Source organism: Martes martes (genome assembly GCF_963455335.1).
Source record: "Martes martes genome assembly, chromosome: 15".
In the NCBI taxonomy this organism is placed as follows: domain Eukaryota; kingdom Metazoa; phylum Chordata; class Mammalia; order Carnivora; family Mustelidae; genus Martes; species Martes martes.
The window spans coordinates 37,837,164-37,853,130 of NC_137903.1; the positions used below are offsets into that span (position 1 = coordinate 37,837,164).

The 15,967-nt window shown below is 49.0% G+C and overlaps 1 protein-coding gene across 1 annotated transcript in view; it reads right to left on the bottom strand.

The window, feature by feature from the left end:
- Positions 1 to 15,785, bottom strand: part of SUSD4 (sushi domain containing 4) — a gene marked incomplete at both ends in the record, with an annotated part of 129,638 nt that extends 113,853 nt beyond the window's left edge. The window contains one exon of the mRNA XM_080825171.1: positions 15,644 to 15,785. Within this exon, the coding sequence (XP_080681297.1) occupies positions 15,644 to 15,785 (142 nt within the window). The remainder of the gene's footprint in view (positions 1 to 15,643) is intronic.
- Between the last annotated feature and the right edge of the window lie 182 nt (positions 15,786 to 15,967).

Here is a 15,967-nt window from a genome sequence, read left to right on the forward strand (position 1 = left end):
CTCCCTACTCCCACCCCAGCATTAAAAAAAAAAAACAAAAAAAAACAAAAAAAAAAAACAAAGGAAAAAACACATTTACAATGTAAATCATATCAAACTACTTTAACCCTGATTTACTCTTAGTACACTAAATAGCCAATCAGGAGCCTTGTGCAAAAACATCCTGATTAGCTGCTAATAAAATTCTTTGGAAGCAGGTCCCTCTACATGACTCAGAGGGAGAATGTAGATCTGTATGCTTCAGGACTTGCTTACCCAAAAGACCTATCATTTGTATCCTATGCTAGCAAATACGGCCCATGGCCTAGCTCCACCCTCATCTGCTCTTCCTGGATTAGTCACAAAGACACACGTAGAAATACACAAAAGGCATAAGGTAGGAATATATAATAAGGTAGTGGGGAAAAACATCGTAAGCGGAGTCAAGTACCACCACCATTTACCAGAGGTGAACTTTCAAGCAGCAACGTTCCCATTTCTTTTCTGGCTTATCTGTAAAGTGATAATAAGCAGTATATACATAACTACTTTTCATTTACTGAAATCTGATTTTTATGGCTAGCCACCATACACCAAGTAACATGCTAAGGCAACATCGACAGATGAAAGAAGTCAGTCCCTGGTGTCAAGGAACGGTGCCTAGGAGAAGACAGAGACATGTAAAAAAACACAATTAAAATACAGTGTAGCCCACGCGACTGTAGCCAACGCAACAACCAGGAAGGCAAAAGTGCAACGGTAGCAAAAAGGAGAGTGTGATCACAACACTAAAAGGACTTCACAATAAAAATAATACGCAAATTGAGTTTTGAAAAATGCAGTGGCTTTTTCCAGGTGCACAACAGGGAGAAAGGACTTCTTGGTGGAAGGAAAAGCACAATCCAATATAGTAAACTATTCACATAATCCAGGAAAGTGAAGTGGGGAGTAGCAGGAATAATGATCACATAAACTGGGCATCATGAATCTCTGTAAACAGAAAGCCACTGAATAATGACTCAACTGACAGACCACACTCGCATTTTTGCAAGACTACCTTAATAGAAACGTTGAGGACCCATGTAAGGGGGAAGAAAACAGAATTAGTAACTCCTGCCAGAAACATTTAGGACCTGATATTAAAACCAGGCAACAAATGAGAAGATATTCAGAGGCAGAAAGAACCCAGCGTGTTTGATGATGAATTCAAATCTGGCGATGGGAAGTCAATAGGAAAGTACAAACAATGGTAATCTTAACATTTTCTGCTTAAAATGGTATCCATAAAACAACGTACGAAGAGTTTCTTAAAAGTTACAAAGACAGGAATGCTATTTCAGTGATCAAGTCTACTGGAATTAATTGGTGATGGCTCTGAGTTCTCTCAGCCTTCTATTCCCATGGTCTTTTCTCAAGGATTAAATGATCTGAGGATCTGGCTTTCAGTCATTGTTCACAATTTGTTGGTTCCGGTATCTTCGTGTTAACCGTCGTTCAGTTATTAAGAAATGGTTCAATGACTTTGTCTCTATCATCCTTCCATGCCTTCTTTTCTTGAAGTGTGTTGCTTTAGTTTCAAACACACATTTAATCTTTATCTTATTATGGTAAAATATTTATTGTTTTATTTATTTGTTTATTATGGTAAGATATTTATTGTTTTTATTTTTAATTTTTTTTTTTTCTGGCAAGAGGTCTTCTCAAGAGGCTGTACCCTTTGAAATCCCATCAGCAAAGAATAGGATTCCCTGTTGTCTCACATCCTTACCAGCAAGTGGTATCGTCAGTTTTGGGTATTGAAGCCATTTTATTAAATGGGTGGGGTATCCCACTGGTGTTTTGTTTTTCTCTAAGGCACGACGCATATCATTTTCCAATAATTCCCCAATGTTGAGCAGTTTTGTTTTAAAGATTTTATTTGACAGCGAGAGATCACAAGTAGGCAGAGAGAGAGAGAGAGAGAGAGAGAGAGAGGAGGGAAGCAGGCTCCCTGCTGAGCAGACAGCCCGATGCGGGACTCGATCCCAGGCCCCCGAGATCATGACCTGAGCCGAAGACAGCGGCTTAACCCACCGAGCCACCCAGGCGCCCCTGTTGAGCAATTTATATACGCTTATTTGTCATTTTTATATACTATCCACTAAGATGTCTACTCATATTGCCTTTTCGTTTTAATTGATTTGGGGACTTTATTTTCTTATTATGAAGTTGTTGTTGTTGTTGTTGTTATTTTACTACTTCTTTGAATATTCTGCATGCATATCTTTCTTTAGATCTGTGTTTTGAACCACATTCTCCTAGCCAGGTGCTCTTCTTTCCACTCTTTGAACATTGTCTTTCACAGAATGGACACTTTAAAAATTAATAAAGTCCACATTAGCAATTTTTTTTTCTTTCATGGATCATGCTTTTTCTGTTGTGTATAAAAACTGTGCTTCAATCACACATTTAGTCTTTTACGGTGGCAAAATACACGTAACATAAAATTTTAAATAGACACTTCAGTGGCATTAAATGCATCCACGACGCTGTAGAACCATCACCACCATCCATCTCCAGAACTTTTTTATCATCCCAAAGTGAAACTCTATACCCATGAAAACAACATCCCCATACCCACTCAGTGCAACTCCTAGAAACCACTATTCGACTTCCTGCTGCTATGAATTTGCCTATTCTAAATACCTCAGCTAGGTAGAATCATATAATATTTGCCCTTTTGTAACTGACTGACTTCACTGAGCATAATGTTTTCAAGGTTCATCCACGTTGTAGCGTGTATCAGAATGTCATGACTTTTTAAGGCTGAATAACATTCCATTATATGTATATATCATACCTAGTATGTACAATAAATACATGTATTAGAGGAAAATGTAAAAATACATATTTGGTATTAGAAATCTGAGATAACTTTTCTGTTTTGAGGAAATTTGTCTAATAACAATTGTATTTTATCAGGAGCTCAATACCACTCTGAGAAGATGGGGTTAACCCCGACACTGACTCACTGAATGTCTTTCTTACATGAACCAAAGAAGGCTGAACCTCCTCTCTAAAAAAGTCTTACCTGGCATAAATTTCAGATAGCAAAAAGAAAACCTCAAGAGGTTCAGTATTTCTGTTCAGAGAAGCAACTAGAACTTTAGATGATTACCTGGCACTGACGGGACTTGCTTGACATGAAAACAGAATTGTCAGTCTCACAAGATCAGATGACCTTGTGAGAATTCCAAAACTTCCTGCCATTAATTGGAATTCCCTTAAGAACAGCCTTCCTTAAACATACCGATAATATGCTTCACAGATTGATATTCAGAAGCCCATGTTTTGGCTAAATGAGCTTCAGGGGGAAAAAAAAAAAAAAAGGAGACTTGTGGTTTAGTTCTACCTACTTTGGAGCCTCTGGTTAAATCACCCACTTCTGCTGTACTCTGTCATCTTATCTATAAAATTGAGGCAGCTCTAAAAACGTGTTGCACAGCTTCATGTGCAGTTGACTTCATTTGTTTAGAATACTGGTAGCATCTAAAATATTAGTGAAAGAGGGCACATGCCGTTTTGAATCATCCAGTACAACTCTTTCGAAATAAAGAAAAGAAAAAGGGCCCCAAATAACTAAGAGTTTCCCAAAGGGACACAGTTATTTTATGGTCCATCTGGGACAAGAACCCTGTTATTGGCCATCCCACTCCATTATTCTTCTCTTGGGTTCTGAGTAATACAGAGAAAGAGAAGCTCCATTCGATGTAGCTGTTGCAGGACTTGGCAAGGTTGGAATTGGAGCGCTGCGCATTAAGAAGTACCTGGAAAATGCTTAAAACTAAATGCGATATATACCAGGCACGCAGAAAACAGTGGTACCTGAAGATGTTTCTATAGAAAGAGCGGAACTGGTAACTGAAGGTAATATATGGGCTGTAGTTCCAAACAGGGTAAGTGAATTCCCATTTCCTGGCATCTTGGAGGTTCCACCCCAATACATACTATTAAACTAAAATAAACATTTGAGCTAGGTTATATTTAATTCTGGATGCTCACGTAAGCTAACAAAATATCTCAGGCATCACTTACGTTGTCATTTGTTTATGTTTGATTTTTAATTTCTAAGTTTTCCAAGCACAAAACAGAGGTTGGAGAAAGCTATATGGGAGGCGGCAGAAATAAAATAAGCTCATTTCATTTCCTGTGAAAATTAAGGTCCGATTTAATTCTTCATAGTTGCAAGTGTCCAAACCAACTCTTTTCATTTTATAGGCAAGGCTCCTCAAAAAGTCATGCTGAAGGACTTCTAATTACCCAAAAGTTACCTTACCTGTTTCAATAAATATCACTATGTCTTATGGGAATTCTTCTGAGTAGCAGAGAAAGACTTCCTGGCTAAACGCTGGCATGCCTATAATGCAGACACGACGGTCTCAAACCATCCTAAAGGTGTTAGAGCCCACTTTTTCCACTACTCATAGTCAACAGAGGACAAAACAATCAACTTTTGCTTGTATAGGCTAACTCACTTCTTCATGAAAATGGATGGCCCATTAATAAGTCTGCAGTGTGGGCATCCCTGGATGCTGAATGTCTTGTAGGTCTTATTAATATCATGGGTTTCTAGGGAGGATAGACTCAAAAACTTTGAGTCTAGTTGATATTTACAACTAAATTATTATGTAACCTTGAGCAGAGTAAGCGCATCATAAAAGAAAGATATTAATACCTGCCATCCCTACTTTGTGGGGCTCCTATAAAGTACTAAAGTAATAGAGGTATATACATATGAATGCATATATTTTCATTGATATTTGTACACACTTGAAAAATCACTCTACTGAATGCACTATAAAAATCTTGATGATGTGGGGGGGAGGAGTCAAGATGGCGGAGAAGTAGCAGGCTGAGAGGACATCGCGTAGCAGGAGATCAGCTAGACGGCTTATCTAACCATTGTGAACACCTACAAATCCAACGGGAAATCGAAGAGAAGAAGAGCAACAATTCTAGAAGCAGAGAATCGATCACTTTCTGAAAGGTAGGACCTGCAGAGAAGTGAATCCAAAGCGACGGGAAGATAGACCCCGGGGGGAGGGGCCGGCTCCCGGCAAGCGGCGGAGCGACGGAGCACAAAATCGGGACTTTTAAAAGTCGGCTCCACTGGGAGACATCGCTCCAGAGGCTAAACCAGGGGGAAACCCAGGCGGGGTCAGCATAACCCCAGGTCCCGCGGGGTCACAGGAGGACTGGGGGTGTCTGAGTGCTGCAGAGCTCGCAGGTTTTAGAGCGGGGAAGCCGGTTACAGCGACAAAGCCGAGGAGTGAGCTCTAAGCTCAGGGTTACCTTGTGCTGGTCGCAGGCTGGGTGGGCTTGGAGCGTGGGCGGAGGCCACGGAGACAGAAGCCACCTGGCACTTTTCTCCAGCTCCAGCAATAGACTGCTTTCCTCAAGGCGCGACCACAGGCCAGGGAGGCAGGGCAGCCATCCTCCCAGTGCCCCATGAGGTGGGCATCACTATCCCAATCATATAGACGAGGAAACTGAGGCACAGATGGATCAAGGGGAGCAGCAGGCCTCGGACTCCGTCCCAGGGATCTGCCTCCAGACCCCGTGTTCTCAGCAAACATGGTACAGGGCCACATGGGACCCTTGAGCTCTGTTGTCCTCCTCTGCAGGGCCAGGGAGCCACCGGCTGCCAGAGGGAGGTGGGCAAGCACACCTGTGAAGCAGGTGCATGCTCGAGCCGAGCAGGTGGGGGTCCGGGCAAATTGCTCAGCCCCTAGATCAGACTGCCTCAGTGGCCCCCGGCTCAGTCCAGCAGTCCAGCGCTTCCAGAGTGCTGAAGACAGAGAGGAAGCCAGGGGCCACCCGAGAGGTCGTGGAAGGAGTGTGACAGAGAGACTGGGCAGCTGGATGAGGGACAGAGGGCAGTCCAGGCCAGTCCAGCCCAAGGAAGGATCCTGCAGCTTAGGGTGGTGAGAACGATGGATTTGGACCTAATTTGGATTTTGCTCTACCCTTGTTTTTCCTGGGTAATCGGCTGTGCCTAGTGCGTCATCCCTCTCTGGGAAAGATGAGTCTGAATGAATGTGTGGCCACCTTGCCCTTCGATGTGTGGATCTCAACCCAGGAACAATACTGACAACACAGATCGTCCCACAGAAACAGGTCCAGCACAGTCTTGCATTTCTGCACAATTTAGCACAAGCAATGTCCCTGAGAACATGACCCAGTTCAACAACAACATGGATGCGGCAGGTCCGAGAGAAGGCTGAGGCACATGGGAGGTGAGACACATGTGGAGCATGCAGCCAAGTGGAGGGGAGGCCAGGCATGGCTGCACGGCTGATGAGAGCCCCCGGTAACCTCGCTGCTCTGGGAAGGAAAGCAGGGAGGGCAGGAGGAGGGGTTCTTACTACCACTGCAGACAAATGGACGAATGGGGATCTGCCTGGAGTGCGGCTGCTCTTCTCCAGCCAGGGCCACAGAGGTAGGGCAGGGTGGCCCCCACTTTCAGACACACTCTGTGTGTTGGGGAGCCCCCAAAGGGTGAGATCTTCCTGCATCTGCAGATGATGAAGGGTGGACCAGACTACTGCAGGTGCATCCCTCCTGCAGGCTCAAGGACATTCTCCATCCGCAGACAGGACTCCTCCCCTGGTCCACCCATGGCAGGGCCCAAGCAGGAACACCCCGGAGTCACCCCTACCCCGGAACACAATAAAGACAATGAGTGGAGATCTCTCCACCTCCCCTCCATCCCTCACCTTGCTAAAAAATCCCTTCCTAAAGCAAAGATCCAATCACATCCCACCCCAAACACAGGCATTGTGGGCTCGCAATGCCTCTGCGGGACATGGAAAGCCTCATCAGTGTGGTGAGTGCCGCCTGCAGGTCCCACCTGTCTGTCCCACTTCCTTCCCGTGTCTCCTCCCCATCTACGCTCGGGGCCACTCCTCATTTTCAGTACAGACGACTCCTCTTCCAGGGTTCAGGGCTCAACACCTTCCCTCCCTGGAAAACATCCTTACTGCTCGACACTCAGCTGGACAGTTGTCTGCGGGAGCCTTCTCCGCTCCTCCCCACCCCCCAGGGTCTCTGCCATGAAGCTTCACTGCGGACCCACCCTACGGTGTCTGTGTCCCTGAACGGGCTGCCTGGAGCCTCAGGCCAGCGCCACTGAGTGTTTTCTGTATCTGTTGGGACGCAGGAGGCTCTGTAAGCCTGGGAAGCCAGCAGAGCAAGCTTCTGTGACCGGTCTGTGGGCCATGCCTTGGATCCTGCCAACACTGACACTTCTGTGAACACTGTGGATCCCCACAGCATCCCTGGGAGGCAGAAGTACCACTGTTCCTGTTTCACAGGTCGTAATAGGGGGCCCTCCCCTAGCCAGCTGGTGGCCATGGCAGGAACACCGGCTTCCTGCATTTTCTCCAGCTCTCAGCCTCAAGACATTAACATATACCCTCGAGACAAGCAAACGAGCCCCTCCTCCACAGAGCATTGGTGTCCATGCAAGGGCGACAGGAACAATCCAAGTTCCCCATCACCATCCAAAGGGGAAAGGCTGGGCAAGGCTTTGATGTCCACACAGCAATTCAGAAGCTCCACAGCAGGACCGCAAGCGTGACCTAAACACAGAGGTGGCCCCAGGCAGCCATCGCGCACGTGCTATCATAGCAGCACTGAACGTACACATGTGTCTCCTGAACGAAAATGCTAAAATGCATCGTGGCCTCAGGTCTGACACTGGGACTCTGCATCAGGTGACAGCTGGGGTCTCATCGAAGGACTGAGAGCCCCTCTTGGGATTAACCCCCTGTCGATCACATTCCTGCAAGACAAGGTTGTTTCTCGCCAGGACAGAATCAGCGTCTTCTAAGTTGGAGGGATCAGGGAAGTCCGCGGGATCCTCCACACATGAGGCTCTAAATTGGGAAACCAGCCAGATCTGTCCCAATGTCGGACATGCACAGATGTGAAAGGACCCACTACGAGAATGGATTTTCTTTCTTTCTGAAGAGAACTTCCCCATTCCTGGCTCACCAGTGTCATCACACACATCTTTCAGAAATGCAGGCAGACCAAAGAAAAGAAGATCTGTGTTTTGTTACTCTGAGGAAAAGGAACATAGTACCTGAGTGACCCTCCCCATTCAGCTCTGCTCCCATGCTGGTAATTCTAGGAGATAAAAGTCACCAATTTCAAACAGAAACATCAGACAACCAGGTCAAACCTTCATTTCCAAAAGATCTTACTCATCCTCCCTCTTGCAAAGCTCAATTTATTGGGATAATGATGAATGATCATTGATCAGGTTTACGGGCTCTGCAGCTTCCCTCCCTTCTGAGAACAAAAATCCATTCCCGGAGCCTAGGCCTGCACGTGGCTGGTGCGCATGTGGTCTGCCTGCAGCCCCCCTCCCTGGGGCCCGCGGGGCCTTCCCTCCAGAGTGCAGTCACGGACGCTCCACAGCTAGTGTGCTCCCAAGTGCGCTGTCATTTCCAAATAATGTCAGGAATTATTTTGTTTTATCTCTCTGATGTTCCCAGTTTACCTTGCTGCAGATTAATAAAGCAATTACAATACTCTCAATTAAAAAGCCATTTTAAAACACACTCTTAATTCCACTTTGTGAGCAACTTGATTATTTGTTTGTTTTCCTTCTTGAGTGGCTAATTCCTTCTGTCTTACAGAAGTAAGCAATCTTTTCCTCAACGCAGAAGAAATGTTGGGACCAAATCCTTCCCTAAAACTTGAGTGTCTTGGGCTCGAACCAAATAGCAGTCTCAATTTTCATCAGCTACCAAACCCTACTGTCACCTCAGAGTTAACCTTCCGGAGGGGGCGCCTCCTCACCTATGTGACCCTCGGGCACAGTTACCCTTTTACGCTTTGATTTACACTAACTCCATTATCGTCTGCATCACACAACTGGGTACACAGGTGGCCCAGCCGGGCCCACAGGACTCAGAGGAAAATCTTGACCCACAAGCCTGGCTCCTAACCTGCTCTGTCTATTCTGTACACCTTAGGAGATCCACCTTGCTGAAGATGTTTCTTCAAATTGAAAAAAAAAAAAAAAAAAAAAAAAGATGAGGGGGAAAAAATCAAAATCTCATCTTAACCCGGTTGTCAAGAAAATCAGAGGCGGGGTAAGGTTCGTGTGAAAACACGTGCACGCAACACAGTAATCACCCATTAGCAGAAGCGTTTATTGGTGCTTGGCCAAATCACAGGGAGAAGGGCCTCACAGAGGAGGACCAGGAGAGACAACAAGCAGAAGGTGGGACGGGGAACAGCCACCTGCATAGTCCTGGACTCCGTGGGCCCACCCTGTGCCCCTCAGCAAGGCTGAGCCGGACCAATGCTGTGGCCCTCTGCCCACCTCCTCACTCCTTGGCTGCAGAGCTGCCCGGGGCGGGGGGGTTCATGGGTTTCTGGCTGCTTCCCCTCCTCCCTTCAGAGCTCAAGGCTCAGGCACTCCAGCCTTCACTTTGTCTTGATTGTGGGGTCGTGTGTGGTTGATTTGCTTGGATGTTTTTCCCTCTCCAGTTACAAGAATTCCTTGAATATCAGGGCGGGAAGGACCAAAGTCCCTAAATGTTCGGTAACTGTGGCTTAAAAAAGGATGCTTACCTTGAAATACAATTTTTTTAAAAAAGGCATCTAGCGATAGGGATTTCCACACCTATGGGAAAAGCTTGCAGTAAAATCAATAATTTGGGTCGCTGTGCCTCACTCAACAGTTGGGCAACACTGAGTGACTGCTGATCTTCCGCGCCTCAGTTTCCTTGTCTATAAAGTAAGGGTCAGTGGCTGCCAGGCTCAGTCAGGGGCCATGGGGATCCAGTGGGCTACTACACACAATCGCTGAACACAGCCCGTGTTCAGGAGGTCCAAGGAGGAGTCTGAGGAGGAAACGACCCTCAGGGTCCCAGCGCGTCGCACGCTGACTGATGATTCGCACACCTACCCAACCCTCAGGTAGTGGCCAGCCCCAAACTCTGCTCCATCTGTTTCCAGTCGTCCCTGCTTGGCAACAGGTGAACAGCTCATCCTTGTGGGAATGCAACAGGAAACTGATGAAACGGCATATCTGAGACATGAGTTTATGTATTTGGTATATCTGTCCTAAACACTGTGGTCGGTTTTGGTGAAATGTGAATGGAAACAAATTAGAAGGGCGCTTTTTCTTCCTCTTCTTTCCCTGAAGGCAGAGACAAGGATCCCAATGGTCCATTTAGATGTACTGTTGCTATGTGTAGTTATTCCAGTTGTCAAACACCAAATGGACTTGCAAGATAAGACAAGGACAGAGAAAAGTAGCCTGGGAAAAATCACCTTTCTCATCACTATCAATAAATAAAACTAAGTTTTACAGTGAATTTAAGATATATGTGGGAAAAAAATCATTTGACACAAGCATTTTGCATCTGAGCTTCTGAGGAGAAACCAGCCCTCACTTGCCGGTTTCCCCGGGAAGCAGGACCGCGGCCCCTCGCTATGCATCCCCAGGGCATACAACATGCACTCACGAAAGACCAGGGCAGAGAAGCGAGACAGAGAACCAGCTTTACAGTGAGGTCAAAACCCGTCACATTCCTTCAATCACAGACTCAAACATAGTCAGCGACATGGGAAGGACTGAGCCAAGGAGAAGGTGCGCACCTGCCCAAAGCCACGTGGATATAGCGGCAGAGGCTGAACTTGACGGCGACTCTGTGAAGAACACGGCCCCTGGTGCTGCAGCAGACCTTCCTGGCCAAAGGGCAAGTCTCCTGGCCTTTTGGAAGCTTTTGAAATTTGCCTCCAACACCAGGAGCAGAGACCGTGGGTGCTTTTCTTTGCATATCCAATCAATATTTACAGGAGAGAGATCTTCACCTATGCGCTTCACTACCCCACAGGAATTAGAGAATCACGGACTCCCCTCCACCTCACCGCTCAGGCCTCTGAGAGGAGAGATTTGCTGCCTGCTGCAGGAAATCCTTCTCATGTCTCCAAAAGCTCTCAGATTCCACCTTGTGGATAAATCGAAAGAGTTTCCATGCTGCTCCCACATATTAAGGTGGCCTTTTGCTGAAGACACATACTTTGTAGCTTGAGAAGTTGGGACTCGGGCTTACAGATCCAGCGCACTTTGAAACCGTGACTTTTAGACACCACGTTGCATGAAAAGCTCCCGCTCTGCCAGGTGAGAAAACCTTCTCAATGAGACTCCAACGAGAGTGTATGCAGCCCAATGCCACAGCCACAGCAAGACCTCAAGAAGCCCCATTCCCCGCACTGGGGCCGTAACTCTGATACACGGAGAGGGCAGCTGGGGATGCGGGGAGGGCCCCAGGTCAGGGATTTGCAAGCAGAAACAGGAAACTAAGCACAGCTCAACAGTATCACACACCTGCCTTAAATCCCTCAGCAAGTGCTCACAGCCTGCAGCACGATGTTCAGAATCCTCACCGGTTTCCAAAGATCCTTACAACAGGGTTCCAACCCACTTGCCCTCCTTACCATACTGGCTTCCTGCAGGTGTGCCTTTCTAGATCATCCCTGCTCTCCTGGATCCCCACGGATGTGCCATTCGAGACCACCCCTGCTCTCCTGGCTCCCCACAGATCTGCTGTTCTGGGTCAGCCCAAACTTCCTTGCTCCCCGCAAGTCTGCTGTTCTAGATCAGCCTGAACGTCTTGGCTCCTCGTGGGTCTGCTGTTCTAGATCAGCCTGACCCTCCTGGCTCCCCGTAGGTATACTGTTCTAGATCAGCCCTGCTCTCCTGGCTCCCTGCAGGTCTGCCACTCTAAATCAGCCTCACCCTCCTGAATCCCCACGGGTGTGCTATTCTAGATCAGCCCTGCTCTCCTGGCTCCCTGCAGGTCTGCTATTCTAGATCAGCCTGACCCTCCAGGCTTCCCACAGGTCTGCTGTTCTAAATCAGCTGACCCTCCTGAATCCCCACGAGTGTGCTGTTCTAGATCAACCTGCTCTCCTGGCTCCCTGCAGGTCTGCTGTTCTAGATCAGCCCTGCTCCCCTGGCTTCCCGTGGATCTGCTGTTCTAGATCAACCTTACTCTCCCTGAACAGGTAAGCAAGTGACTGCCCCCACACTTTTGCACAAGGTGTCTCTCCCTTTGCAGCACTCCAACCATTCCTCCCTCAGACCTCAGCCTAAGGCCCACCTCTGCTCTAGAACCTTTCTTGATTTCACCTCCAATCTCCTAGACCACCTCCAAGTGGAAGTGGCCTTGATAGCCATGAATCTGGCACTTTAGTGACCACCGGGAGTCGTTATTTTCTAAACAATGTGGCAATAATGTGGGACTCCTTTCTGCTGTCAGCCAGCATCAGCTGAGCCTATCCTGGGTGTCACGTGCTGTGCTGAGCGCCTGAGACACAGACGTGACTGAAGTCCAGGTTCCTGCCTTCAGTGGGCATCCGGTCCAGCGGATGAGACTGCTCGATGAGGGAGGGTTACACTTGGCACAGTGAGAGCCCAGGTGAGGGGACAGCCCAGTGACCACGGAAATATGAAAGAGACTATGGCACTTGAAGTTGTTTTAAAGTGAAACTTGTTCATTGGGCAAAAGAATAGAGAGTAAGAGAGGGTCGTTCTAGGTAAAAGAACATTGTACACATCAGTGCTTGGCACAGGGTATGGACGGGAACTTGGGATTTTCTGAATGAATAAAACAAGGGCCTGGAAGATTCTGGCACTATCCACTTTCACTTACTACGTGCCTACACGGTTTTCAGCCACACACCAAACCCAGAAGCAAGGCAGCACCATGCCTGGTTTACAGATGAGGATGCGAGGCTTCCAAGGTCTAGGCCCCAAAGCTATGGAGTCACAGGGCTACGCCCGCATTCCTGACAACACGGGGATGGGCTAATGAATCTGCCTTCAGGGATGGACTTACAGAGCAAACTCTGAGCCCTCTTCCCTGCAGGTAAACACCCAGCGGGTCTCTGCAGGGACAGAAGCAGCTGAAACCACACCCCACGCAGACTCTGGGGACAGCAGGTCCTGTGTCTCCCTGCAAACTGTTAGTCCTCTAAGCGTATTTGGTCTTAGTGGCCCCAACTGCAGGTCCTTTTCCCTAACTTACAAAAGACAACCTGGAAAGAGCCACCCAAAAGTCACGTCCAGCCAACACAGGCTCATGGATTGTCTCCTAGGACTCAGAGAACTGAAGTGAGTCTCCCTTTCCAGAACAAAGTGGCTCCTTTGTGACAGAGTTCTTTCCCCCTTCCTCTTATTATCTCCTCAATTTCTCTCTATCTAGTTTGGGCCTTTTCTGTATTACGTGCATTGGACACTTATTTCTTCCTCCCAGCTCAGACTACCATATCTTACTATTGTGCTGGTTTTTTTTTTTTCCAGTGAAAGCCATCAAAAATGAAAGTCCACAGTTTAGAACAGTATCTATTAAACATGTACCTTTTTGATAAACAAACAAACAAACAAAGGAAAGCACACTGGGAGGGCTGGTTTCCTGCTCTGGGCACCACGGGAAGATTAGGAGGCCTTTCCTCCCCGATGGGCCCTTGCATTTGGTAACTGGGAGTGATTCTGAGGTCAGAAACAACATGTTTAAGGACGCCTCGGTCTAAAGCACCGGTCCTCAGCAGGATCCTTGAACTATTAGCCACGCATCACCTGAGAGCTTGCCGCAAATGTGGAATCTCCCCCACCCCAGAACAACTGAACGAGAGCCTGCCTTTCAGTACGATTCCAGGTGACGGAACACACATCAAAGCCTTGGAAGCACAGGTCTAGAATTAAGGGATTTGTTTTCATTACCATTCTGGAGCCTCCACCTGAGTTTCTGCCCTGGAAAAGAAGTCTCTGTATGCTGTACTCCACAGAACGCCCCCCACCCTCCCCACCTGAGCTGTTTATCCATAGAGGAATCGTGAAACAATAAATACTCCGCCAGAAATCACTTTCGCAACCTGAAGGAGTACAACGTGGAACAGAGGTGGTGGCTATCCTTTCTGCAGCGTGTGAGTGCCTGAGAAGGAACAGCTAACCCTTCCTCCCTGCTTCTCCTTCAAGGCCTGGATGATGGTGCTTGACATCTTCTCCCTCAGAAGAGGGGATAAAGGGCTAATGTGAGCCCAGGGGGCTGGGCCGTGCCCTGAGCTCTGAGATCCTTCAGGAGAATCTCTGTGGACACGAACAGCAGAACCAAGAGCACAGCTCAGTCTGAGAAGCTCACACATCCAGTAACAGTGGGCAAGAGAACCCCGACGATCCGTCACCTATGCGGAAGAAATGGATGGAGGAGACGGAAGGATGGCATGGACCTGGTTGGAGGGGTCGAAGCTACAACCAGGGGGAAGCGATGAAGGAAGGGGGAGGCCCAGCCCCATTTGTGCCCTCCTGCCCACCTGTGCCCACACACCCCAGAAGCAGAGCTAACTCTGGAGCAGCACGTAGGGGCCAACCAGAGCCCCTCAGACTGCACAGTGCTGGCCTGACCTCCCATTTGACCATGTCCTCTGTGAAGAGGACACCTGCCTCAGACACGTTTCTATAGAACTAAGAGCACCCAAAAGTCACCCCTTGTTAGAAAACCAAAGAAAGCCAAAACAGGTCCCTAGGATGAAGCAAGTATCCTCTCACTAATCCTGAGACGTGCATGCCCCACATGCTCCCCCGTGCTCCAGACGTCCAGATCTTTCCACACAATGCCCGAGATCTGGATTCCTCTGCTGTCCCTCCCCACCCCCCTTTACTAGTTTTCCACTCATGTCTCTCCTTGTTCACCTTCACTCTCTGAAACAGCAATATTTTAAACGGGAAATGATTTATTCATAGCAATCGATACCTGCTTTTCCACCAATTATCATTTATTTATATATGAACAGTAGTTCAGCAGAGAAACATATGAGTCTGCCCTTTCACAGGGGCACATGAGCAAGCTCTCTCAGAAATCCGGAAGGGACAGCAATCAGCTCCCAAATGCAGCCAGGACTCCCTCCCTCCTCCTCCTCCACCAAGGCAGACAGAGCCCCCTCCCCCAGATCCCAACACACGGAGGGTCAGCTGCAGATGGGGACCAAGGCTCTCCATTTTCTTTCTGCCAGCTCCCACTTCCCACGGATGCACTCGACTGTATTCCCCTGTAAATCAGACATGGAGATGCAAAGCCATCCCCCAGAAGCACCCCTGACGGTACCCTCTGTGCCCCCCCAGCCCCCATACACCCACGCAGCCGTGCAGGAACTCAGCACCTCCAGAGGTAAGAGAAAGTTAACTTCCCGACAGACCCGTCCCTCCGCCAGATTAGCCCGTTCCTCAGACCTTTCACACTCACAAGGAGGGGGGGGGGGGTGGCAACTTGCCTTGGCCTCTATCTGACAGCTGACACCTGGTCCCTGTCCGCTGAGGACTCCGACACCAGGCACAGGCCCACAAACGCGCGCTCAGCAGAGAAATGCCCTCTCCCCTTCTCTGGCTCGCCCGCGGCCCAAGTGAGGGTAATGAGCCCGCTCGTTGCGCCCCATTCGGAGGAGCCTGGCTGCGGGCCGCTGGGCAGCTACAGGCACCATGCGGCTGTGCGTGCGCCCTGGGCGCGCTGCGCGCAGGCATCGGAAAAACTCCGGGGATCCCGGCGGAGGGTGGTCTCCGGCCGGCGCCCACCGCGGCGCCGCGGGCCCTGCGGTCACTCACCGCCCGTGAGCTGTGCGGGGCCAAAGCACAGAGCCAGCTGGATCCACAGGACCGCGGCCAGCAGCCTGCGAGGGGGCGGCGGCTGCTGCTGCTGCTGCTCCAGAAATCGGTCTCCCAGGCTCGGGTTCATTCCATGATGCATCTTTCGTCCACGCACCGCATCCGGCTCGCAGGCGCCTGCAATCAGGAGCGGACGCGGCGGTGCCTGGGCCGCTGGGCCGCTGGGCCGCGGGGCCGCGGGGCCGCCCCTCCTCCGTCCCCCTCCCTGCGGGAACCCCCCTCCCGGCCCCCACTGGCATCACCTCCCACCCCCCACCCGGCGCG